A 27,496-nucleotide genomic window follows, 5' to 3' on the forward strand; every position below is an offset into this window, starting at 1 on the left:
GAAGCCTCTTGTGGTTCCAAAATTTCTGAGTAGATTGTTTTGAGCCGGAGTCCGCTGGACTCTGTGTGCTCTGCTGCCCTCTTGTGGCACAGAAGTGACAGAAGACTCCTTCAGATCCCGTCTTGCTCCTTTATCCACGGGACAGTTAGGGAGCTGCCCCTGGACGGCATGTGGGGTAAGAGAGGCCCATACATGGTCTCCACGTTCGGGAATCCGGGCTAGTGGAGGTGGTCGTTCAGGGAACCCAGGTCCTTAGCTGGCGCACAGGGGCTGGGGGACCTTCCCTAACCAGAGGGCAGGTGGCCGAGCTGAGCTGAGCTTCCAGTGGCCTCTGGTGACCAGAACCACTTCCCTTGTGAATAAAATGATAATCTCAAAATCAGGCCTCGCCCCCTCATTCTTCCTTCTTCCTTATCTCCTCGGTGACGGATACTTCTCCAAAGGTCTCTCCCTTTCCAACCCCCCCCCCCCCTTTTTTTTGGTCTCTTTCTAGAGCTGCGTCCGCGGCATATGGAGGTTCCCAGGCTAGGGGTCTAATTGGAGCTGTGACCGGCGGCCTACACCACAGCCACAGCAATGCCAGATCCGAGCCAAGTCTGTGATCTAAACCACAGCTCACAGCAACACTGGATCCTTAACCCACTGAGCAAGGCCAGGGACCAAACCTGCAACCTCATGGTTCCTAGTTGGATTCGCATGTACGCCCCGAGGCAGGACGTCAGCTCACATCCGCGCTCTGCCCTCGGGCTGCAAGGCCTCTCTGACAAGCCCCCGTCTGGTCTGGACGGAGAGACGCAGGCAGCTCGTGTACGTTCTGGTCTCTGTCAACAGCGACTCCTACCCACACTGTTATTCTTTCAAAATACATTTTATTAGTGGCGCATGGAATTTAAAGGGAAGCAGTTTCTTTCCAGAGAGAAGGTGAACCTGACAGACTGAAAAACTGGGCGGCTATGTTACAGCAAGAAATACCACTTCCAGTGTAAAGAGACGTGAACAGGGAGTGACTTTGCTCACCATGCCGAGCACGCGTACACACCGGCTGAGCTGGGGGAACCCACAGCACCGGGCTGTCCCGGACGGTGTGACGCCAGGGTCCTCTCGACGGTGACTGGCCCTTCCTGGTGCAGGTCCCGAGCCCCATCGCCCACGAGGAGGACCCCGAGGGTCTGGGGGGCGGGGCTGGGCCTGAAGAGCCGTGCGGGCAGGTGGGAACCTCGACGTGAGCGGGCTGGTGTGTGAGCCCAAGACCCTCGGGCCTGAAGGGGCTCCGGAGCGTCCATGAAGGCTGTTCCTTGGCAGAATAGAGCCTGGGTCTCCAGAGGGCCCTTTAAAAACCTCTAGAAACACATCTATGTTAATAAGTCAGAGAAGACGTGCCCTTTCTTAGAAAAATCAGTTCATCTCTCAGAGAGTCTTTCACCCAGTGTTCTCCTGACTCAGAATGCGTCCGCAACCTTCCGAGGTCTGCCCGGCTTCTCCCCTTCGCTGCTTCCCCTGGGCCTTCCCTCCCATCTCGCCCCTGCACTGGGTCCTGCCCGGAGTGCTGCTGTCCTCTGCCCGCCACCCCCCAACCTTCAAGCCTACAGCCTCTGTCCCTGCGGTGGGTCCCCCAACTCCAAAAGCACTCCCTGCACCACAGCTGTTTCTGTCGTGTCACGATCACCTGTTTTTTCTCTTTATTAACCTCAGGCAGCGGGGACCAGTCATGAGAAAGGCTCAGTGGACTTTGTCATTTTCACTAGTCTTATTTTGATCTTAAAATGGACATTTCTTGTATCCTTTTGGGATCCACCCCCAACCAAACACTGATCAAGGCAACAAAACGAGTGACAGACGGCAGAACTTTTCCATTTCTAGATCTAATTGATTAGGCTAAGTCTCCACACCAGGAACCTGCTTTATGACCAAGCTGGCGTCGAGAATGCCGTCGTCCCAGGCTTATTAGGGCAGGTCAGTGACGCTGGTGTCGCTGAGATCAATTCCAGAGTGCAGCTTGCCGTCCTTTGCGGCTGCCCAGGGCATGGAGGCCGAGGTCCACTTTACTGCCCAGTCTCCTGCTTTGTTGACCACGGTGACACCCCCCACACCCTTGACCTTTGACTTCATATAACCCAACGACGCCTCAGCAGCCTCTTCTAATGTCTTCCCTGCAAACAAGGAGAGGTTGGGAAACAAGTTATTAAAAAGAATCTGGAGAAAAAAGCAAAGGGAATTAACAAAGGTTCTTGGTAAGTGACTTCTATTTGAATGTCTCAAACAAGGGATCCTGGCCCAAAAGGGCCCTCCGTGCACTGAGACAGACCTGCCCTTTCTCCCGCACCCAGGCTCAGTCTCCCTGCCGCCCCCGAGAGGCAGAAGACAAACAGTATTCTTCTTCTTCTTTTTTTTTTTTTTGTCTTTTTGTCTTTTTAGGGCCACACCTGCAACGTATGGAGGTTCCCAGGCTAGGGGTCTAATCTGAGCTGTAGCCACTGGTCTATACCACAGCCACAGCAACGCGGAACCCAAGCTGCATCTGTGACCTACACCGAAGCTCAGGGCAACACCGCATCCTTAACCCACTGAGCAAGGCCAGGGATCAAACCCACGTCCTCATCGATACTAGCTGGGTTCATTAACCACTGAGCCACGACGGGACCTCCTTGTCTCTTTTTTTTTAGGGGTTGCATTGGAGGCATATGCCTAGGGTCTAACTGTAGCTGCCAGCCTACACCACAGCCACAGCATCGCCAGATGCGTGTGTGGCCTACACCACGGCTCACTGCAAGGCTGGATCCTTAACTCACTGAGCGAGGCCAGGGTTAGAACTCGTATCCTCTTGGATGCTAATCAGGCTCGTTACTGCTGAGCCACGACGGGAACTCCAACAAACGGTACTGAAAACGCTCTTCTTCCCAGACCCCGACAGAAGGGGTTGGCCGGGAGGCAATGTCTCCACCAAACAAGAAAGGGTTTCCTAGGCTCTCCATCCATCTATCAATCGCTTCTGGGTCCTCATTTCCAGCCAGCATGGCCTTGTTGCACGTACCCTGTTCTACGTGGAAGAGGGTGAGTCTGGCCAGATTCACCTTCAGGATGCTCTCCCCATGACCCGTCGTTGAAATGGCTCCAATGTCATTGTCAGCATAACCTCCAGATCCTGCTCAGGGAAAGTGATTGGTTCGGAGTGGCAACAGTCAAGAAATTCACACACACATTACAAGTCTGATGCTACATAAATATGACACCCCGAGGATGCTGAGGTGTCATGCCAAGGTGCACTAGTGGATACCCTGAGATGGGGGGGTGGGGCAGAGGGCACCTCTGGGGTGGGCCTGACCTTTCCGAGAGCAGTGACACCAGGACAGCCCCTCCTTTGCCCCAGAGCACGTTCACGCCGCCTGCCCAGGGTGAAACATATCCCCACCCCCACCCGCACTGCTGGGAATTAGATGAGGTGCCGCAAGGTTAATGCAAAGAAGGCTTCAGTGCAATAGCTCCGGAGTAGCGGTGTGTCACTCTCCTGCCGCCCAAATCTAATTACTGCAAACTTAAATTCTCAGCTTTCTTAGTTTGCTCATTTGTGCCCATGGCTGGGAAGAGGTTGCATGGACTTAACCCTCTGGGAATAGTCTGCCGACCCTGAAATTGGGGCTAGAGAGGAGAAAGAGGTGCTAAAAAAGACAGCGTTTACGAAACAGGCACCTGTTGCACTGCCTTCTCCACGTGCCCTGGACAACCGCTGCCAATCCACCCCAAGCCCAGAAATCCTGATGCTGCCACCAGGAGGAGGGGGAAATGAAGAGAGAAAGAAGGGGGGGGGGCAGAGACCAGAGACGAGGGGGGTGGGGGCAGAGGGTGCGGCCATCCTACCTACACACGGCGTGTCCCCGACGCGCCCCAGCATCTTGTTAACAATGCCCCCAGTCGAGGTCGCGTAAGCCACGTTTCCTCGGCAGTCCACGGCCACGGCACCCACGGTCCCCAAGCTTCTGGTGAGAAGAGACAGAAAGAGCGACAGGCTGGAGATGAGAGTCACTCCCACCCACAGGTGACCATGCAGCTCACTACCGCCACGGTCCCCACGCTGTATGTTCATGGCCCACGGGACATGCTTTTTTTTTTTTCCCCCTTTTTGGCAGCCCTGCCGCATCTGGACCTCCTGGGCTAGGGACTGGATCCCAGCCACAGTCTGGCCCAAGCCGTGGCAACGCCAGATCCTTAAACCCACTGTGCCCGGCTGGAGATTCGAACCCTTGTCCCAGGGCTCCCAAGACAACGCGGATCCCACTGCACCACAGCAGGAGCTCTCCTCGGGACACACGTCGATTCCAGCATTCTGCACTTATGGAGACGGCAAAGAAAGCCTGTTGGCTTTATACTCTATGTGTCAGTTCGACTGCTGGACGGTCCTTTAGCCCTCGACTTCGAGGGCACATGCAGTCCCAGCACCATTTCCCAGCTGCCTGACAACTTAAGTTTTACTGTGTGGCATGTTTGCCGTCTATAAGACAGGGATAAAAATAATTGACGGCATCAGAGCCCCTCGGATCCCCAGCCGCCCCCCACCCCAACACCGATCGAGTTGGCAGGTACCGGACAGGCCCCCAACACCATCCATTTCCAACACCTTCCAGGTGACCCTGATGCTGCCCGTCTACAGACCCCACTGTGTCTGCTGCAGGGGGCTTGCTAAAAAGATGAAAGAAGTTAATTCCCCCCAACATTTCATTATACATCTTCAAGTACAAAAGTTGAAGAAATTGGACACTCACAGCCATGTACCCCCCACTCAGATTCTACAGTGTATCTGAGGCGCTGATCTCAGGGCTGGGACACGGCAGTAAAGGAAATGGACAAAGTCCCTTCTCCCGTGGAGTTTGCATTGGGGGCATAGAGTGACAGGGTGATAAAAATTTCAGGTTTTATTGAATAGCAATAAACTATAGACAGGAGCAGCGTATGGGGCGTGTGACGGTGGAGAGGGGGGCTGTTTCATACACAGTTTCTCCGAAGGAAGCCAGGGCAAGCCATGCTGAGTGGCGGAGAAGAATATTCCTGAAGCAGGACATGCGTGCCAAGTTCATGGAACGTTAAGGAGGCCCCTGGGGTTGGAGAATGGTTAGAGGGCCGGCTGGCAGGCAGACCACAAAGGCTCTGGTAGGGGCGGTGGCCACGCATCCTGGTCTCCCAAGACAGCCCTGACGTCTGCCTGCTGTCCCCGCTTAACAGGGCCGCTTTCACTCTCAGAATCCGTTCCAGTTTCAACACTCAATCCAATGGTCATCCTACTTACGGGCCACTTGAGGTGCTTTTAGTCTGAATGATATGGGAAGACGCTAGAGCCGAGATGTGTCAAGACATGAGTTAAGTTTGGAAGTTTCCGTCGTTGAGCAGCGGAAATGAATTGGACCGGCATCCATGAGGATGTGGGTTCAATCCCTGGCCTTGCTCAGTGGGCTGGGGATCTGGCGTTGCCACGAGCTGTGGTGAGGTCACAGGCGAGGCTCAGATCCCCGTGTTGCTGTGGCCGTGATGAAGGCCGGCAGCTGTAGCTCCAATTTGACCCTTAGCCTGGGAACCTCCATATGCCCTAAAAAAAAAAAAAAAGCCAATCCATATAGCTAGAGATCTAGGAACCATGAGGTTGCGGGTTCGGTCCCTGCCCTTGCTCAGTGGGTTAACGATCCGGCGTTGCCGTGAGCTGTGGTGTAGGTCGCAGACGCGGCTCGGATCCCGCGTTGCTGTGGCTCTGGCGTAGGCTGGTGGCTACAGCTCCGATTGGACCCCTAGCCTGGGAACCTCCATATGCCGCGGGAGCTGCCCAAGAAATAGCAACAACAACAACAACAACAAAAAAAAGACAAAAAGACAAAAAAAAAAAAACAAAAAAACCCCCCACAAAACAAAATTCTCCAAGAAAACCTAGCTGCTATGTGTCTTGGGGTGGGGATATATTCTACGTTCCTGGACTTACAGACTGTACAAGAAGAGAAGAGACTACTATTTGATTACAGCAAATAAAAACTTTCATATGGCAAAAATACCATAAACAAACACAACAGAATTGGATTTTTTTTTTTTTTACATTTTTTTTTTAAGCAGAGAAGACAGCCTTAAGATTGATAAGAAGGGGACAAAACAACTAAAGAGAAAAAATGGTCACAGGACCAAATAGCCAAATTCCTGGAGAAGAATGACCACAAACAAATGCAAAGTCCCCAAGCTGGTGGTGGTCAGGCAGGAGCAACCTCAGGGATGCTGCCACCTCCGGCCGCATAACTGCTGGCGTCAGGCCTCCAACAACTACAGGGGCTCCAGGCAAGACCACAAAGCAAACGGAGGCCCTCACACCACGTTTACTATTTAGAAGTAATAAACAGAGTTTATCCTCTTACTGTAATAAATGTATCTTGAAAAATATTGTAAAGCTATGGCTTTCAGGAGTTCCCGCTGTGGGGCAAAGAATCCGACTGCAGTGGCTCGCGTCTCCGTGGAGGCACAGGTTCGGTCCCCAGCCTGGTGCAGTGGGTTAAAGGATTCGGCATAGGTTTCAGCTGCGGCTTGAATTCAATCCCTGGCCCAGGAACTTGCAAATGTCCCAGATGCAGCCATAACAAAAATAAATAATTTTTTAAAAAAAAGCTACCAATACAACTTAATTATTAATGTGCACATCTGGATCCTTTGTTGATCAGCTGGTGATGGCGCATATACAATTCATAAATTATTATGTATTTAGTCTATAAAATTAATTTTCCTTGCCTTCCTTTCAGGGAGCACTGACCATGTTCTTAGGATCAACTTTTCCAAGCAACACGCATTCTCTTGACAAAGTGCCAAGGAACACAACCTTTCTCGAGTCGATGTAGTTCTTAGCAAGTTCTAAATTAATTTTAGCTTTTTAATTTTAATTAGGTTTCACTCTGCTGAGGCAGTAACATTTGGAAGTATAAGAGTTCCCGTCATGGTGCAGTGGTTAACGAATCCGACTAGGAACCATGAGGTTGTGGGTTCGATCCCTGGCCTTGCTCAGAGGGTTAAGGATCTGGCGTTGCCGTGAGCTGTGGTGTAGGTCGCAGATGTGGCTCGGATCCCGCGTTGCTGTGGCTCTGGCTTAGGCTGGCAGCTACAGCTCCAATCAGACCCCTAGCCTGGGAACCTCCGTATGCCATGGGAGTGGCCCTAGAAAAGGCAAAAAAAGGGACCCCTCCCCCCCCCCAAAATGGAATTATTTATAAAACTCTAAGCAACATGGATTTGGAAATGAATCCTGATTTTTATATTACTACACTCAAATGCCATATGGAATTACACATGGTAAATTCTTATCACAGAATATTTTACCAAATAAATATTTATTTATTTTTTAAATTTTATTTTGGTCTTTTTGCCATTTCTTGGGTCGCTCCCGCGGCATATGGAGTTTCCCAGGCTAGAGGTCGAATCGGAGCTGTAGCCGCCAGCCTACACCAGAGCCACAGCAACGTGGGATCCGAGCCACGTCTGCAACCTACACCACAGCTTACGGCAATGCCGGATCCTTAACCCACTGAGCAAGGCCAGGGATCGAACCTGCAACCTCATGGTTCCTAGTCAGATTCGTTAACCACTGAGCCATGATGGGAACTCCCCAAATAAATATTTTAATTTGATAATTTAAAGTATTAACACTTATTATAGTCATTTTTGCCATCTTTTAAATAGTATTTAGAGCCACACAGAATATCTTAAATTCTTCTTTTAAATTTCAATGCTGGTGTATTATAAAGAAAATTGAAAATAGCAGTATGTTGCTCCATTTTGTTCAAATCTCTCTTTAAATGATACTTATACTTTGATTTATAATGAACCGAAAAACAGCCTTTATAGAAAGTGGTTTCAGGATTATTTTTACACGAATCTTCTCCAAGTTAAGCAAATATTTTTGTTTCTTTGTTTCAATTCCCTAATATTTTATGAGGATGTCATTTTTCTTGCATACTTCATATGCATTTTTGGTTTCGTTTCTTTACACTTAAAAAAAATGTTTTAACCCTTTAAAAAGTGAACTAGCCAAATGGATTTTTAAAAAAGTTTTTAAGCTTACCAACATAAATAAACAGTTCAGACTGTTACTGCAGATAGTGGAAATTCAAGATTAATTTCACTTTCTGTCACTGTCCATGATTTGCTCTTTGAGAATCTTCCGTGGTTTTGTTGAACTCTTCTTATCTAAATTCAATGTAATTACTTTAACGGCCTACACCACAGCTCACGGCAACGCCGGATCATTAACCCACTGAGCAAGGCCAGGGACCGAACCCGCAACCTCATGGTTCCTAGTCGGATTCGCTAACCACTGCGCCACGACGGGAACTCCCCTGTTAGTCATTTGATTATGGTGCATTCTAGTTGAACTGAGTACTTTTTAAAAACTTTATATATGATTTCATCTCTTGCTTTATTAACCATTAAATTAACCTGTTTGAATTCTCTATCCTACTTATCATTAGTTTTATTTTTTCCTAATTACAGGTTTGCCATTTAACAAATTTGAAATAATTTTTATTAAGCCTAGAAATGTCCCATGGTTTTTTGTAAACAGTGTGTTGATGGTGCCACGAAAAGTACCATCACACTTCGCTAAACACTGGGCACATTATATTATTCTTTCAAGAACATCACATTGGTGTTTCCTCTCTTTGCCTTTTTCCGGAATGATCTATTGTTTATTCAGCCCCCCACCACCACCCAATTCTAATAACTGAATGTATACTTTTTTACTGTATGATTTTTTTTTTTCTTTTTAGGGCTGCGCCGGGGCAGCCCTAGGGGTTGAAGTGGAGCTGCAGCTGCTGGCCTACCCCACAGCCACAACCACCCCAGCTTCGAGCTGCATTTGCAACCTATGCTGCAGCCTGTGGCAAAGCTGGATCCTTAACCTACTGAACAAGGCCAGGGATTGAACCCTCATCCTCAGGGACACTACGTTGGGTTCTTAACCTGCTGAGCCACAATGGAACTCCCGCTGTGTGATTTTTTTGTGATTAGCAACTAAATTTCTCTTTAGTAAAGAAGGTGAAGCTGAAGGGATTTCATCTGAATTGCTCAAGTTGTGGATTTGGCAAGAATAATATTCCTACTAATTTTCACTGTTTTGATAAGTAAATCTTCATTGAACAAATAATTTGTAATGTTCTGTTTATGAATTTTATGAGGGTTACATCCTGCAAGAAGACTGCTTACTTTTAAAGCGGACCATTTCTTTGAAGATTTTTTTATTTCTTTGTTTCCTTTTAGCTTTTTTTCTTTTGTGAGTTCCACTTTAGTATTATTTTTCTATCAAAATCTTGACTTGTACTCATTTTCAATAATCTAGGAATTACAAAGTAAAATGTAACTATACTGACAATGTACTAAATGAGAAAATATTTTCATCAAAATTAAGAGCAAATAAAAAAAATAATTTAAGCAATTTGCAGAAATATTTCAAAAGGTAGTATTTTCTAAAATATACAAATTATCTATTAATGTTAAAGTCTAAATATGAATTATAATTAATGAATATAAATTATTTTTATTTTTACTGTTTGCCTTTTTAAGGCCGCACCTGTGGCATATGGAAGTTCCCAGGCTAGGGGTCAAATGAGGGCTGCAGCTGCCAGTCTACACCACAGCCACAGAAACACAGGATCTCAGCCACATCTGCGACCTACACCACAGCCAACGGCAATGCCAGATACTTAACCCACTGAGCAAGGCCAGGGATTGAAACCACATCCTCATGGATACTAGTTGGGTTCATTACTGCTGAGCCACAGCAGGAACTCCCAAATAATTTATGTTATTGACGTATAGCTGATTTACAATGTTATGTTAGTTTCTTCTGTACAGCAAAGTGATTCAGATATCTCTGTGTGTGTGTGTGTGTACAGATTATTTTTTCACATTTTTCATTACCGTTTACCACAGGATACTGAGTGTAGTTCCCTGTGCTACACAGTTATGTCCTTTTGTTTATCTGTTGTATATATGGTAGTTTGTATCTGCTAACCCCAAGCTTCCAATCCTTCCCTTCCCAACACACCCCCACCCCGGCAACCATAGGTTTGTTCTCTGTGTCTGTGAGTCTGTTTGTGTTTTGTACGTAGGTTCATTTGGGTCGCATTTTAGATTCTATGTATAAATAATATAACATGGTACTTCATGACGCACTTCACTTGCTTGTGATAAGTTGCTACAAATGGCATTTTTTATGGCTAAGTAGTATTCCATTGTGTATATGTATCACATCTTCTTAATCCATTCATTTGTCCATGGACCTTTCGGTTGCTTCCATGCATTGGCTACTGCAGATAGTGTTGCTATGAACACTGGGGTGCATGTACCTTTTCAAATTACAGTTTTGTTCAGATATATGCCCAGGAATGGGATGGCTGGATCATATGGCAACTCTATTTTTAGTTTTTTGAGGAAACTCCATACTGTTTTTCATAGTGGCTACACCAATTTACACTTCTACCAGCAATGTAGGAGGGTTCCGTTTTCTCCACACCCTCTCCAGCATTTATTATTTGTAAACTTTTTAATGATAGCCATTCCGACCAGCGTGAGGTGGTATCTCCTTACAGTGTTGATTTGCATTTCTCTAATAATTAGCAATGTTGAGCATCTTTTCTCGTGCTTGTTGGCCACCCATATGTCTTCTTTGGAGAAATGTCTCTTTGTCTTCTGTCCATTTTTCAATTGGGTTGTTTGGTTTTGTTGTTGTTGTTGGGTTGTTTGAGCTGTCTGTACATTTTGGAAATTTAACCCTTGTCGGGTGTATCATTTGCAAATATTTTCTCCCAGTCCATAGATTGTCTTTTCGTTTTTCCTTTGGGGGTACAAAAGCTCGTAAGTTTGATGAGGTCTCATTGGCTTATTTTTGCTTTTATTTCTATTGCCTTGGGAGATTGACGTAAGAAAATAATGGTACAGTTGATGTCAGATAATGTTTTACCTGTGTTCTTTTCTAGGAGTTTTGTTGTGTCATGTCATATTTGAGTCTTTAAGCCATTTGAGTTTGTTTTTGTGCATGGTATGAGGGAGTTCCAACTTTATTGATTTACCTGTGGCTGTCCAAGTGTTCTCCCATCCCCACTGGCTGAAGAGACCACCTTTTCTCCACTGTATATTCTTGCCTTCTCTGCTGAAGATTAGTTGACTGAAGGTGTGTGAGTTTATTTCTGGGCTCTCTGTTCTGTTGCATTTATCCACTCGTCTGTTTTTGCGCCAATACCACGCTGCTTTGATGACTGAACTTTGCAATATTGTCTTAAGTCTGGGAGGGTTATGTCTCCTGCTTTGTTCTTTTCCTCCAGGTTGCCTGGGCAATTCTGGGTCTTGTATGGTATATAAATTGTAGGACTATTGTTGTAGTTCTGTGAAAAATGTCATGGGTAATTGGATAGGAATTGCATTAAATCTATAGACTGCTTTAGTAGTATGGCCATTTTAATAACATTCATTCTTCTGTTAGAAGAGCACAGGATATCTTTCTATTTCTTGGAGTCATCTTCAATTTCCTTTACTTTTTTTAAAATTTAATTTTTTTTTTTTTTATCTTTTTGATTTTCTAGGGCCGCACCTGTGGCATATGGAGGTTCCCAGGCTAGGGGAACCTCAGCTCACGGCAATGCCAGATCCTTAATCCACTGAGTGAGGCCAGGGATCGAACCTGCAACCTCATGGTTCCTAGTTGGATTCGTTACCCACTGAGCCACGACGGGAACACCTCAATTTCCTTTATTAATGTTTTATTGTTCGTAGCATGTAAGTCCCAGTCAAGATCACTATTTACGCCTATCGGTATTTTCTCCAAAATGAGCTCAGAGCACACATCCTTTTTTAAATGTTTTTTCAGTTAACAATCCACCTTTCCACGTCAATAAACGTTCACCTTTCATAATAGTCAACATTCACATTTCTCCAGTTTTCTAAAAACACATCACCAACAGCAGGTTTCTCCCCATCCCGCCCCCTGCCTGGGTCAGGTTTTGAATATGACATTTTAAATAAAAAAGTACTTAAAAGCTAAGAACATCAACTTTTTTGAAAACTTAACTCCATCTTAAGTGTTTTTAGAAGAATAAAACCATTCATAGTTCTGTGCTGTCCAACATAGCTGCATGTGACCACTGAGCCCTGGAAATGCGGGTGTCCACGCTGAGAGGTGCTGTCAGTGTGAGACACAGGCCACAGTTTGAAGATTTAGCATGAAAGAAAAGTCTCTCATAAATAATGTCTTACATTCACGACACGTGGAAATGATAATATTGGGGGTATACTGGATTAAGTACATTATTAATTTCACTTGTTACTTTTTACTTTTGTTTTGGGCCCTACCTGAGAGTTTCCAGGCCAGGGATCAAATCCGAGCTGTAGCTGTGACCTTCGCCATAGCTAGATTCTTAACCCACTGCGCCAGGACAGGGATCGAACCTGCACTGCTGCAGAGACAACGCCAGATCCTTCATCCGCAGCGCCAGAGCGGGAACTCCTCTTTCTACTTTTTAAAAATGTGGCTCGTAGAAAATGTTAAATTACATATCTGGCTCTTGTATTCCTATTGGACAGTGCTGGTCTAAATCCACACATTTAAGAGTAACAGGAATCGGCGCTCACATGCAAGTCTTGCAGATACTGTACCAATTCATGAACAACCCCAGGACCACGAATTGAAACATGAACAGAGGAAAGAGAAAGGACACTGGGCACTACCGGGAAACAACACTCTGTTAAGCAAGAATTTATCTGACAAATTATTGTCGTTTTCTCCTAAGTCCTTCTGCTGTTTGAGTCTTTCCTACACGCCAAAGCATTGCCTGCTTCCGAGGTCAGCAGTGGCGTAATCCATGAACCCTGAGATGCAGGCGATCTTTATTTCTAAGACATAGAGCAAGAGACGCAGAGAGGCATTTGATCTGACGGCTGAATCAGATCAGTCACAAGAGGCGAGGGGTGAAGTGGTGCCCCTGCTGAGTGACAGAGGTGCCCCCTGTACCTGCAATAAACCAACCGTTCTGTAATTCCTGTATAAGGGTCCCTCTAGAATGCAGGGCCCAGGGCAGGAGCCCCACATGCTTATACCGAAGAGCAGTACTGGCTGGTGGAGGTGTTTGCTGTCGCAGAATTTGTGGAAAGTAACGTGGCAACATCTATTAAAATGTACATGAACCACTGATAAAGCGATCTCATTCTTGTGACTTTAGACTCTAGATACAAGAGCACACTTGCAAAAGATGATAGCTACCAAAATATGTCATTCTTGTCAAACAGACTCCTAACCTGGGGACACATCAGAGTCACCTGGGAATTTTTTTTTCGAACAGACCTGCGTGGCCTCTCCATCTCAGCTCTGCTAAACTAGCTTCTTTAGGGAAAGGGCTCAGTCAGACATATATACTTCGAAAAAGCTTCCCAAGTGATATTAAAGTGTACCTCCGGTTAAACAGTACAAATCTAAAAGATATGTAGCATCACTAGATTATATTCCATTATCAACCTCCAGGCCACATTCAAATTTTGCTTTAAATAAGGGTGCTTTTATTTGGATTGGACTTTCTTTTCCCACAGCATGTAGAACTTCCCCAGGCCAGGGATCAAGCTCGAGCCACAGCAGTGACAACACTAGATCCTTAACCCACTGAGCCACCAAAGAACTCCAAGGGGGCTTTTATTTGGGATTTGGAAATCAGTAACACAGAACCATAATTCAGAACACATGATCAATTCACTTCGAAGAGCTGTACTGAGTTCTCTGCACTAACGAAAGGGTGCCTAATAAGTTCACAGGGAGTCTGGATCACGGAGAACCTCTGTAGTGTATGTAAGAAGCAAATTAATCAAGAAGTATCCAGTAATTCATACATTAACACACGGCATTCATCTATTTTTTTTTTTTTTTTTTTTTATGGTTGCACCTGCAACATACGGAAATTCTCAGGCCAGGGATCAAATCCGAGCTGCAGCTGCAACCTATACCACAATGGCAATGCCGGATCCTTAACCAAATGCCCTGGGCCAGGGATTGTACCCATGCCTCTGCAGTGACCTGAGCTGTTGCAGTTGGATCCTTAACCCACCGCACCACAGCGGGAACTTCTATTTTCATCTACTAAATCATGTTGGAGAAGGAACTTTGTTAGCTTAATTTGGGCTACTATTCGTAGGAGTAATAATTGAGGTTAAATTTCAGACTCAAAAGAGCAGTCTTCCTATTATTTAGTGCAAACCGTTTTGTACAAAAACTGAAATGACCAAGTGATATTGATTTAAGAAATGTGGATAATCCGACATTTGTCAAACTTTCACATCTCTGTAATTCCCCCAGATGCAAGCCACAGATGACACTTACTTTTGAGGGTCCGATTTCTGAGCACACTTCTCATGCTTTTCTTTTTCTAGGCGTTTTTTGTTTCTTTCTGTTACCAGCTGCTCTCCAGGAATTGCTGGAATCCCGTTGTCTGCTGCAAATTTTGCTGCACCTTGGTCGGTCAGAAAGCAATGATGTGTCTTGAGCCAGAAAGAAATGGGAAAATCACGTTTTGAAAATGTTAAAAATGTTTTAACAGTTCCAACTGTGTGGAAAGAATTATTCTCTCTGGGTACAAAAAGCCTCGAAAATGCAAATTCTACTGGCTTGCTTTTCTGAATGTTGAAAACATGCCTTGTCTCTGAGTTTTCATATTTTCAAAAGCCCCCAATTGATGGAATATTACTAAAGAGTTGACTTAAATTTAGAGAACTGAATCCATTTTAATTTAATACATGCTACTGAAACAGCCTGTTCTGTTTGTATGTGCCATGTGAAATGTGTTGAGAGAAGAATGAAGAAAATTCAGGAAGATAACATGAAAATAAGGTAAATCGCTGGTCAGGTGATCATGAGTCTAATTACATCATCAACAGAGTCAGAATCCTGGTTTACATGGTGTAATTTGGTTTACTGGAGAAACTTAACATTGTTTTTGTTCTTTGGTGCAATTTCAGGAGAGCAGAGATATTAAGCAATTCCCTACAGTCAGCCCCCTTTTAGTGGCTAAAGCACAGCAGTGACAATTCCTTAGGGAAAGAGTGCTCTAGTCACACGTACCTTTTCCATAACAAGCCGCGCAAGTTTAATGGGATTTGCGACACATCGGACTGCAGACACTGCTCCCGCAGACAGGTCTTTCCCATTCATGATACTAGCATCCATTTCAACTTCACCATTTTCGTTCAAGACAGATCCATGACCTAAAACCAAATAGAAGTTGAAAAGCAAGATTTAAGAATTTAGAAATGGACCTCAGAAAACTAAATATAGAACTACCATATGACCCAGCAATCCCACTCTTGGGCATATATTCAGACAAAACTTTCCTTAAAAAAGACACACGCACCTGCATGTTCACTGCAACACTACTCGCAACAGCCAAGACATGGAAACAACCCAAGTGTCCATGGACGGATGAATGGATTAAGAAGATGTGGTATATATACACAACGGAGTACTACTCAGTCATAAAAAAGAACAAAAGAATGCCATTTGCAGCAACATGGATGGGACCAGAGACTCTCATACTAAGTGAAGTAAGTCAGAAAGAGAAAGACAAATACCATATGATATCACTTATATCTAGAATCTAATACATGGCACAAAGGAACCTTTCCACAGAAAAGAAACTCATGGACTTGGAGAACAGACTTGTGGTTGCCAAGGGGGAGGGGGAGGGGGAGGGAGCGGGATGGACTGGGAATGTGGGGTTAATAGATGCAAACTGTTGCCTTTGGAATGGATTAGCAATGAGATCCTGCTGTACAGCACTGAGAACTCTATCTAGTCACTTATGATGGAGCATGATGGAGGATAATGTGAGAAAAAGAATGTATATATGTATGTGTGACTGGGTCACTTTGCAGTACAGTAGAAAATTGACAGAACACTGCAAACCAGCTTTAAAGGAAAAAATAAAAATCACTTAAAAACAAAACAAACAAACAAAAAAAGAATTTAGAAATGGGAGTTCCCATTGTGGCTCAGCAGATTAAGAACCTGACTAGTATCCATGAAGATGCAAGTTTGATCCCTGGCCTTGCTAAAGGAGGTTAAGGATCCAGCATTGCCGTGAGCTGAGGTGTAGGTGGTAGATGTGGCTTGGATGGTAGATGTGGTGGTAGATGTGGCTGTGGTGTAGGCCAGCAGCTGCAGCTCCAATTAGACCCTTAGCCTGGGAACTTCCACATGTCAAGGGTGCGGTCCTAAAAAGTGGAAAAAAAAAATGGATCATAGACTTAAATATAAAACATAGAACAATAAAAATTTCTAGAAGACAACATTAGAGAAAATGTGTGTGACCCGGGTTAGGCAAATATTTCTTTCTTTTTTTTTTTCTTTTTTTTCCTGTCTTTTCAGGGCTGCACCCACAGCATATAGATGTTCCCAGGCTAGGGGTCGAATCGGAGTTGTAGCCACTGGCCTACACCACAGCCACAGCAACGCAGGATCCGAGCCGCATCTGCAACCTATACCACAGCTCATGACAATACCAGATCCTTAACCCGCTGAGCAAGGCCAGAGATCGAACCTGCGCCCTCACGGATACTAGTCGGGTTCCTTAACTGCTGAGCCACGAGGGGAACTCCTAGGCAAATATTTCTTTAAGATATAAGACAAAAAGCATGATCCATTAAAAAAAATTGAACTTCTACAAAATTAAGGACTTCTGTTCTTTGAAAGACACTGTTAAGAAAAAGAAGAAAGACATGCCACAGAGGAGGGAGAAAGTACCTGAAAACGTCTGATAAAAGACCTATATCTAGAATATATAAAGAACTCTTAAAACCCAATATTAAGGGGAAAAAAAAATCTCAATAAAGAAATTGACAAAAGGCTTGAAAAAAGGTTAAAGTAAAAATTACTTGCCCCTAGGGGAATGCAAATTAACACTAGAATTCCACCACACATCTATGAGGGTGCTGAAATAAAAACTGTGAACAATATCAAGGGCCAGAGAAGAGGCAGAGTAACTAGAACTTTCATAAATTGCTGATGGAAATAAAAATGGGAGTCACTTTAAAAAAGAGTTAAAAGAATAGTTTAGCCGTTTCAAATAAAGTTAAATACACACTTGCCATATGACCAGTAGTCCCACACTTAAAGGAAATAAAAACTTACATTTACACAAAACCTGTATGTAATTTTTTTTTTTTTTTAGGGCTGCACGCGCAGCATGTGGAAGTTCCTGGGCTAGGGGTTGAATTGGAGCTACAGCTGCTGGCCTACACCACAGCCACAGCAACGTGGGATCCGAGCCATGTCTGCAACCTACACCAAAGCTCAGGGCAACGCCAGATCCCTGACCCACTGATCGAGGCCAGGGATCAAACTCCCATCCTCATGGACATTAGTCAGATTTGTTTCCACTGCGTCACAACAGGAACTCTGTGTACATAAATGTTCATAGTGATTTATGGTGGCCCCAAATCAAACACGTTCTTTAGTTGGTAAATGACAAAACCTGCAGTCTATCTGTACAATGCAAAATACCCAACAGCATCAAAGGCGCTCCTGTCAACACAAACGACCCTTCAATGCACTGTGTTAAATGCAGAATCCAGACTCAAATGGCCACACACGGTAGATTCCATTTATGACATCCTGGAAAAGGCAAAACCATGGGAACAGAAAACACATAAGCTGTTGCCAAGGACTGGCGGTGAAAGGCGGTGTGGACTCAAGGGGTATGGGAGAAATTTTGAGTAATGAAACTCTTATTTTTTTATTTTTTGTCTTTTTAGGGCTGCACTCTCGGCACATGGAGGTTCCCAAGCTAGGGGTCGAATCAGAGCTGTAGCCACTGGCCTACACCACAGCCACAGCAACGCCAGATCCTTAACCCACTGATCGAGGCCAGGGATGGAACCCGCAACCTCATGGTTCCTAGTTGGATTCGTTTCCGCTGCGCCACCACGGGAGCTCTGAGTACTGAAACTTTTATATTTTAACAGTGATGGCAGTTACATGCCTGTGTTTGTCACATTCCCGGAACTGTACACAAAAAAGGGGAAATTTTCATGTATATAAAAATGACACTAAAAATAAACTTCTGAAGTTATACAGTATTAGGCTAGTGGATTCCAAGTATAGTAATTTAGAATCACTGGTTAAGCTTCAAAACAAATAAAAAACAATGCCTAGACCTTATCACAGAGTCTTCGCCTCATAGATACTACATCATAAGAGGTTCAGGAAGAGGGTGGATAAATAAAAATCCTGTTATCTCAGACTCTTTGACAGCTTATAAAACTGAACTGTGGGGGAAATAAATTAACTACTTAAGAGTTCTGTGTAATTACTGCTCAACTTCAATGAAAGCAAAAAGCAAAGGGTTATTATTTGGTTGCCAATCTAAGCCTGCTTTTTCTTTTTTTTTGGCTGTGCCCACAGCATATTGAAATTTCCATGCCAGGATCGAACCTGTGCCACAGCAGCGACCTGAGCCCCAGCAGTGACAATGCCAGATCCTCAACCCACTTTGCCACAAGGGAACTCTGCCAATTGAAGTCTAGATATTTCCAGCATACAAATCTAAAAGTTCATTTTTTAAGGTGAATATTGAAGCTAGTTTCTACTAAGCTATTAGGAAACAAGTTTTAAACATAAAATCCACACTGCAATGCGAATACGATGTAAACAAAGTTGTTACAAACATTCACGTCAGCCGCATCATGAATGCTAATAATTGCCACCTAACTCAGGACTTGCAGGGGGCTCAGCTTTTTGAATGAATTTCCCCAACAGTAATTCTAGACGATTATAGCAGAGGCTGCTGGAAATACTGTTTGCTTGTGGTGACCTCAGCTGGGAAAGGCAAATGCAGAACAGAGCTCAAGGTGGGAGAGCATACTGTTCAAAGTACCCCCATTTCCTCCCCACACACACCCCGCCCGGATGGACTCTCTGACTTCCATTTTTCAGCCCTGCTCCCATCTCCCTCCACGTGCTGAATAGCAGATACCTGCCACATGAGAAGGGAGCCACTCAGAAGGCAGGTTCTGGATTCAGAGCATGGACATGAGAACTAGCTGCTCCAGTCCCCCGGAGGCGCATACTTCCCCAGTGCATTCCGGTTTCGAGAGGGCAGGAAACCAGACAGACCTGCTTCACGCGAAGGTCCCGAAGGTCCCCGTGAATGAGTGGGGGCTGTGAGCCCACGGGGTCCTGACTACTAACCGGCACAGAGCTTAACAAGCCCCCCGTTGAAACAGCAGGCTGCTGCCACCAAGGCGGAGCGTGTGGCACATTCCAGCTCAACAAACAGCCATAGAGATGCAGTCATGCCTCCTCCTGGCGCGAGGATGGGTTAAGGGCTCAAGAGTGCAGAGCGGAGGCAAGGGGACCAGAACAGTTACGAAATATCTGATGACTGATTGGTTACCATTTCCTGAAATTCTTTTTCCTGACAAATGCTGGGTGGGTGGTATGATTCCAGGAAGTATTTTAATTCCCAGGTGTTAGATTTTCTATTTCAAAACAGACAGGAGATGAGTGTCTTTCAGCAAGTTACGTAACCTTTCGGTGCCTTCCTCTTCTTATCTGAAAAACGAGCATAATAATTACGCCTACCTCTTAGGGCTGGCATGTAGATTAAATGAGTTAATTGTGCAAGCTTCTTAGACCTCTGCCTGGTACAGAGTATAGACACTCAGAGTAGCCATGATGATTATTACTCTAAAAAAGGATCTGTTTGAAGACAAGCACAAAAGAACACCCTCTGGGAGTTCTCATTGTGGCTCAGTGGTTAACGAATCTGACTAGGAACCATGAGGTTGCAGGTTCGATCCCTGGCCTTGCTCAGTGGGTTGGGGATCCGGCGTGGCCGTGAGCTGTGGTGTAGGTCGCAGACGTGGCTCGGATCCCATGATGCTGTGGCTCTGGCGTAGGCCAGTGGTTACAGCTCTGATTAGACCCCCTAGCCTAGGAATCTCCATATGCCACGGGAGCAGCCCTAGAAAAAAGGCAAAAAGACAAAAAACAAACAAACAAACAAAAAAGAACATGTTTCGTGTGACTGCATTTATATGAAATTTTAGAGAATGCAAACTTTTGACAAAAGCAGATCAACGGATACCTGGTGCTGTGGAGACGAGAGGGGGGATTAACTGCAAAGCGGCATGAAGAAAATTTGGGGGACGATGGACATTTTAAAATATTGGTTGTAAGGTGAGTACACAGGTGTATACATTTTTCAAAACTTAAAAGTGGTAATAGCTTATGGGATGCAGTAAAGAAAGGGCACATGGGATCAGAGCCTCTGAAGAGGCAGAAGTACTAGCGAGGCAGATTAAAGCTCTGGGCGACTCCCCAGCAGAGCTACAGAGTGAGATGTGGCTGTGGCTCCAGGTGTGGGTCAAGCAGTGTGGCAGGGAAAACGGAAGGGGACAGCATCCGCTGGATTTTGGTCCCAGCTCTGGAAGGGGACAGAAACACCACGTACCCCCCAACCCCTCCCCGAGCCACGGTTCCTAGCCGTGTGCACAGAGCTCCTCCAGGCGGAGTCTCAGGAGGGAATGAACTGCAGCGGCCTGGGCCAATCACTTGCACCGACCGCTGGGCCGTTCTCTGATTAACCCCATGGCTTGGACAACAGGAAGCCCCTGTGGGGTCAGGATGTGTGGAGGGACATCTGGTTTTCCTGCAAGAGCCGGAGGTAGTCCTCACTGTCGTCCGTGTCCCTGCTCCCAAGGTGCTGACACCCTGTGGCCGTCAGGAAGCAGATGCCCTAGCTCCGTATGATCCCTGGCAACTGACCCTTCAGGAGATCCCGAGATTAGACGATAGAAAGTGTCCAGTGCAGCACGCGGGTGGGAAGGCCATTGCCAAGGGTGCTGGATTGCCCTTGAAATACAGTGACTTGGTTAATGCAGTAACAGCACGTCCTGCGTGTTCTCAACGATGCCCATGGCAGGTGCCAAGGGAGTATGAAGCCACCCACCAGAGTTCCCAACTGGAGAGGGACTGGCAAACGGATTATCTTAGCCTCCTCCCTCTGAGTGAGGGTTCTGAGCTTCCCTGGATTGTGTGGACTCTGCGTCCGACTTTAGCCAAGCTTTTCCCTGTGGCCGTGCAAACCAGGCAGCCAGTACTGGGGGATGAGCGAAGCTGAGGCCCACAGGGGAACACCTTTGTCAAATCGGTAGTGGTCAGGGTCACATCTCAAAGGTTGGGGGAGTTCCCGTTGTGGCTCAGCAGAAGCAAACCCAACTAGTATCCATGAGGATGCGGGTTCGATCCCTGGCCCCCCTCAGTGGGTTTTAAGGATCTGGCGTTGCCGTGAGCTGTGGTGTAGGTCACAGACACGGCTCAAATCCTGTGTTGCTGTGGCTGTGGCTGTGGCCGGCAGCTGAAGCTCCGATTCGACCCCTAACCTGGGAACCTCCATGTGCCACGGGTGACGCCCTAAAAAGAAAAAAAAAAAAAAAGAGGTTATGCTATGCAAGACTGGGCATAAGGACATGACATGACATTGAATGGAGGTTCTCCCTCCCCTATAACCCACCAGCAGCAGGGCTGATAAAGGCGAACAATGGACTATTAAAGCAGTATGTTAAGTGACTAACAGATCAAACCACCTTGGCCAGGTGGACTAAAGCACTAAGGCTTTCACACACTGCAGTGATCAAGCAGGTGGGCCCCTGCCCCTGTGCACACTGGGGACCCTCTGAAACACCCGATACCGAGAAGCTGTGTCAGGAAACAGCCACTGTCCCGACTCTCACTGTGGATCAAGCCCCACACACCTGGGAAAGGAGTTATCTGCTAGAATCTGCAGTGGGACGTCCCATGGGGATGGATGAGGGGGCATGACTCCATCTCCACTGGGATTCTGACGTCAGCCTCAAGCTGGACCCGAGGAAACGCATCACACCCAGAATGGACCTCGCGCCACTGAGGAAGAGGAGGCGGCAGGGGTTCTGGTCTGGCGTCCCTGCCTCCACTCCAGCTCCTCAGCCTGACAGGGCTGCCTCCCCTGGCTGACATGTATGGTTCGCAAAACCAGGTCAAGTTCCTGGGGTTGCCAGCTGCTCTCTCCTCAAGGCCAGGTGGGCATGTTCTGGTTCCCACTGGAGTGATCGTTTGGCTGCTGGCTTTGTCCCCTCCACTGGCCTGGAGGACGTGACACCACACACAGAGGTCCCTACTAAAGTCACTCACCGAGCTGTGAAGGATAGCCAACAAGGCCTGTCTTTTTTTTAGGGCCACACTGGTGGCATATGGAAGTTTCCAGGCTAGGGGTTGAATCGGAACGGCAGCTGCCCGCCTACACCACAGCCATAGCCACATGGGTTCTGAGCCGAGACTGTGGCCTACACCACAGCTCAAGGCAACACTGGATCCTTAACCCACTGAGCAGGGCCAGGGATCGAACCTGCATCCTCATAGCTACTAGTTGGGTTCGTAACCAGAGCCATGATGGGAATTCTAACAAGGCCTGTCTCTACTGCACGCTGAAATGTCTCTCATAAGAACCCTCCTCCAAAATAGGATGGCCTTGGATGGTATTACTGCTTCGCAAGGAGACACCTGTAACACCATCCAGACAGAATGCTGTGTGCGCACAGCCGAGGAGTCTGCTAAGGTGCTGTCTTCGTTAAATCACAGGAGAACACAAATGAATGCCCTTGGTGACCTGGCCTCTGCTTAGGGGACTTAGTAACAATGGTTTGAACCATGAAGCTCTCGGTGGAAAAAGGTATCACTGATTTGGGGAATTATTGCCTTAACTCGTATCTTTTTTGCATGTGCCTATATCACTGCTGTGGCATCAGCTCCAACGAAGCCAGAGACCTGCCAACTGAGCCCCCAACAAGGGGTCAACTTTGTTGACCACTCAGGGCACAATGCGGAAGAGGGGGTGTGTGCGATGGCAAAGGCCGGTGATGAGGAATGGGGTGTTGGGAGGAATCACTGAGGATGACTGCCAGTTACCTGCGAGCGGGCCCCAAGGCGGTCAGTGGCCCTTCTGCTCCTCCCCTGTCCTTAGAATGTGCCCTTCACTTGCTAGTCCTGAGCTAGAAGCTGCCCAAGGACGCAGCTGTAAGAGAAAAATGTGTTGAGACCATCGGGGTGGTTTATGTGACTGGACCCAGATAAGAGCTCCATGCGGCTTAAAAAAATAAATAAATAAAATAAGGAGTTCCCATCGTGGCTCAGCAGTTAACAAATCTGACTAGCATCCATGAGGACGCGTGTTTGATCCCTGGCCTTGCTCAGTGGGTTAAGGATTCTGCGTTGCTGTGAGCTGTGGTGTAGGCCGGCAGCTGCAGCTCCAATTTGACCCCTAGCCTGGGAATCTCCATATGCCATGGGTGCAGGCCTAAAAAGAAAAAAAAGGAAAAAAAAAAAAAAGACCACGTGGCTTTTAAGATTCTGGCTGGTTCAGAAAGAGGTCTATTTATCTTGCAAGACAAGCCTCTTCTGTATGTTCCCATGCTTATTAAACCTGCCACCTACCAACCTGGAGTGGTCTCCCTTTTTCCTCAGTTCCTCCCTTTTAGATTACACCTGGCAGCTTCTGAGGTTACCACCCAACAGGAGTCAACCCCTGCCCCCTAAAAAGATGGAATAAAAAAGGCCCTTGGTATTGAATTCTAAGAAGCCGGTGAAGAAAACGGGATGCAGAACGAATTTTACAATTCTTTAAGGCAACTTGGTCAACAGGTAAGGAGAGAAAAATGGAATCTCTTCAGTATATTAGATTTTTACCATAAAGCAGAAGAGCTTCACTGAGAAAGGTTCTATTTATTTGGGGGTGGGGGTGGGGACAAGCTTACCCCGGTCTGGCATCAGTTACTGGCTGCAGGGCAAACCTACCTGCGTTGAACTCGGCATCGTCTTCCAGGACAACGACGGCTCCTTCCACAGCGTCAACGGCGCTCCCTCCCTCCTTGAGGATGTTGTAACCCACGGTGGCGGCTTTGACGATGCCCTGGCGGACCCGCTCTTTCCGGTCCTTGGAGATGCTGCTGGCTCCGCCGCCGTGGACCACGATGACGGCGGAATTCATGGCGACGGATCCTAGGGGTCAGGAAGATGAAAGTGTCGTTTCAAGCGGGCCCCAAACCGCACGGAGCTAACGTCTCCTGCTGGGGACAAGGTTCGGTTTCTACTGGTCAGGGGTGGGGTGGGATGCAAGGTTTACAGCCGCAGGCAAATTCCTGAGATCGAGGGAGTACGAAGGGCAGAGGCAGCGAGGCCTGAACTTTGCACGAAAAGCGCACATCGCCCGGCCCCGGCCGGAGGCACCTGCCGGACTCGCGGAGGTGGGGCGATGCTCCCCTCCCCGGAGCCCGCACCCCCTCCTCGCCGCCTCCTCCGGGCTCAAAGTCCTCGGGAAACCCCGGCTCCCATCCCAGGCTGGGTCCCCGGCCCGGGAGGGGCGGGGAAGGCGCCCGGAACCTCCGCTCCAGGCTTCCTCCCGGGTCCCACATCGGGCCTCGGTTTCCTGGGGGGACCTGTTCCCCGCTCCCACCCCCGCCGCGGAGTCAGGGGCGCCTGAGGTCGCGATCTCGCCGGCGCCCTCCCGCCTCCAGCGCCCGGCACCGCGGCGGGTGCTTCCCCGGGTCTCTGGCGAGGCTCCCGCAGGGCCGTCCACCTACCAAGGACAGTGAAGGAGGCGGATGCCGGGGCTTCAGGCCGGGCCGAGCTGCCCGCCGGCCTCGGAACCTGCACAGCCCAGTCCCTCCCAGCGGAGCCACTCAGGAAACCGCTCTGCTCGCAACCACTGGACCCGCAACGGCTGCGCGCCTGCGCGCGAAGGCCGGGCAGCGCACCGCGAATTACCGTAAAGCCTCTACCGGCGGCCGCAGCACAACTCTTCTGTCCGCGTCGCCACTGAGGGCTGGACTCCGGCTGCTCGGCTCCTAGAACAGGGGTTGTGCTGACTCTTCACGCATGCGAGCTGCCTAGTGGGATGCAGGGCACTCCTCCTGCTTATGAGGCTGGGACGGTGTGGTGGCGTTGGCGAGATTGGCGAAGTGATGCCTCGCTGCACGCGCTAAAATCCTTCTTCGGCCAGAGATGTTTCCTAGCCTTGCTAGTTATTCTTTTAAACGCAATCTCTTCCTTTCAGTGTTCTCTCCGCTTAACGTTTGATAAAGAACAGAGAGATAAACTCTGTAATTGTTCTGGTTCTGTGCCTGGGGTGCACTGAAGTGTCTGAAACCCCTCCTCTGAACCTCAGGATCCCAGCTCTAAATTCCTTCAACTACAAGTGCCCTGATTTTTTGTGGACACTTTTCCTCCTCCTTGTCCCAGAGCGTTCCCTTAAGGCTCTGACCCCCTAGATGATTGAACCAGTCACCCGTATTCACCCCCCCCACCAAATTGCCCTAGATTACTGTTACCATGGCGACCTAAAAATAGAAGTTTACTTTTCTATCCCCTAAGGCAACTGTGAGATGCTAGATTAACAGCAGGAACTAATGGATACATTATTTTATTATGTAAAATAGCCCACAAAAGCTCTCAGGGCCTGAAGCTTTGACCTGGGAGACATAAGCAGCAGACAGTACATGCAGAGAGCACGAAGTCCTTTTCTAAGTCCTTTTGTCAGAGACCACAGCGATCTGGATGAGAAGCCATGAGCAACCAAAAGTATCTCATTGACTTTCTGACTGCTCTGGCTAACACAGCTCTGCATTTGGCAATTGTTGCTTATGAAATTTCCCCCAGACAGCCAGGAAGCTATGAAAGTGCTCTCAACACTGGACTGTTTTACGCAAAAGGCACTCTAGAAACTTCTTTCCCTCTCTTCTCTGGGTAGTTGCATCTGTGTGTCATAACCAAGTTGTGGCTGATCTGCAGCTACTTAGAAGACCAGCCTTCATCCCTCTGTCCCTGGGGTACCTCTTAGGGACCCAGCTTGACAGCACAAGCCAGGGGATGAAGAGAAACTCAACATCCGTCTAAAGTCAAGGCCCTGGAAAGGAGGCCTGCCTCAGCCCAAAATGTGCCATACTGTAACCTTGACCAGGAAACCCGCAGTTCCTCCTGCTACGATTGCAACTTGACTGGATTCGCTTTTTGAGAAAAGACGTTACGGTTTCAGTCTGCTGGACAACTCCTAACTCTGTCGTTGCTTTTTCTTAACTCTTCAAATAGTACATTTTGGTTCAAAATGCGGCATGAACCAAAGCGTAACTTTATATGGGGTCAGCAAGACCCAAATTTATTAAACTGGCTTCCCCAAGAAGATAAGCTGGCTGTGTCGGTAACGGTCTCAAGAGGTCTTAGAAGGAAATGAGACCCTGAGTGATATGGGTCCCCTTCTCTTCTTCTTTTTTTTTTGTCTTTTTGCTTTTTCTAGGGCCGCTTCCTGTGGTATATGGAGGTTCCAAGGCTAGGGGTCTAATCACAGCTACAGTCACCGGCCTACACCAGGCCACAGCAACTCTGGATCCGAGCTGAGTCTGCGACCTACACCAAAGCTCACGGCAATGCCAGAGCAAGCCAGGGATCGAACCCGCAACCTCATGGTTCCTAGTCGGATTCGTTAACCACTGCGCCAAGATGGGAACTCTATGTCCCCTTCTCTTCTGTCGTAACAGCCTTGAAAGAGAGGGACAGATAAGCAGCGGCTTCTGTGCTGATAGCTGAGGTGGGGGAATTTCACCAAGGATGTGAGCACCGGTCATGGCCTCGGGCTGCACAGTCAACATTAGGATTCAACTGGGGACGGTGCCCCCAGTCCTGAACCCTGCCCCGAGCCTGCCCCTGTGATGGGAAGGGTGAGAACCATGTAACCCAGCCATAGTCTCAGACTTTATCAAGTGTCAGAATCACTGTGGTTGCCAAGGGGGAGAGGGTTGAGAGATGGTTGGAGTGGGAGAGGAGGAGGCTGAGGTTAGCAGATGTGAACTATTATACAGAGAATGGATAAACAACTGTATAGCACAGGGAACTATATGCAATATCTTTTTAATTTTTTTTTAGGGCCACACCCGAGGCATATGGAGGTTCCCAGGCTAGGGGTCAAATTGGAGCTGTAGCCACAGCCCTACACCACAGCCACAGTAACACTGGATCTGAGCCACATCTTTGATCACACCACAGCTCACCGCAATGCCAGGAATCGAACCTGTGACCTCATGGATGCTAGTCAGATATGTTCCCTCTGAGACTCAACGGGAACTGCCTCAATATCCTATGAGAAGCCATAATGGAAAAGAATATTTTAAAAAAGAATACAGGAGTTCCTAATGTGTTGCAGTGGGTTAAGAATCTGATGGCAGCAGCCTAGGTCCCTGTGGAGGGGCAGGTTTGGTCTGGCTTGCAGTTGGTTAAAGGATCTCCTGTTGCCACAGCTGTGGCTGGGATTCACTCTCTGGCCTGGGAACTTCCATATGCCATGGGTGCAGCCATCAAAAAAAAAAAAAAAAATTTGGGAGTTCCCGACGTGGCTTAGTGGTTAACGAATCCGATTAGGAACCATGAGGTTGTGGGTTC

The 27,496-nt window shown here is 47.3% G+C and overlaps 1 protein-coding gene across 3 annotated transcripts; it reads right to left on the bottom strand.

Annotated features, from left to right (window-relative positions):
• Window positions 1-1,842: 1,842 nt before the first annotated feature.
• ASRGL1 (asparaginase and isoaspartyl peptidase 1) lies at window positions 1,843-24,918 on the bottom strand. Of its 3 annotated transcripts, none has more exons than XM_047775534.1 (7): window positions 24,833-24,918; window positions 23,864-24,067; window positions 15,101-15,243; window positions 14,363-14,520; window positions 3,856-3,974; window positions 3,032-3,142; window positions 1,843-2,150 (listed from the first exon to the last, which is right to left on the bottom strand). In XM_047775534.1, exons 2-7 carry the CDS (start codon window positions 24,054-24,056, stop codon window positions 1,945-1,947), a joined length of 930 nt encoding a protein of 309 aa, XP_047631490.1. In that variant the 5' UTR covers window positions 24,057-24,067; window positions 24,833-24,918; the 3' UTR covers window positions 1,843-1,944. The 3 variants fall into 3 exon arrangements, with proteins under 3 accessions (XP_047631490.1, XP_047631491.1, XP_047631489.1); XM_047775535.1 differs by lacking the exon at window positions 24,833-24,918 and adding an exon at window positions 24,649-24,812 and having other exon boundaries at window positions 3,856-3,971; XM_047775533.1 differs by lacking the exon at window positions 24,833-24,918 and adding an exon at window positions 24,649-24,812.
• Window positions 24,919-27,496: the final 2,578 nt, after the last annotated feature.

Source organism: Phacochoerus africanus, chromosome 4, assembly GCF_016906955.1.
Source record: "Phacochoerus africanus isolate WHEZ1 chromosome 4, ROS_Pafr_v1, whole genome shotgun sequence".
NCBI lineage: Eukaryota > Metazoa > Chordata > Mammalia > Artiodactyla > Suidae > Phacochoerus > Phacochoerus africanus.

Bases quoted from the DNA above. Each gene is read 5' to 3' on its own strand.
- ASRGL1 (XM_047775534.1), bottom strand. From the start codon at position 24,056: ATGAATTCCGCCGTCATCGTGGTCCACGGCGGCGGAGCCAGCAGCATC. The intron at 15,244-23,863 runs GTAGGTTTGCCC...ATTTGGTTTTAG, and splicing joins CGATGCCGAGTTCAACGCAG to GTCATGGATCTGTCTTGAAC. The intron at 3,143-3,855 runs GTAGGATGGCCG...TTCCCTGAGCAG, and splicing joins CGGGGACACGCCGTGTGTAG to GATCTGGAGGTTATGCTGAC.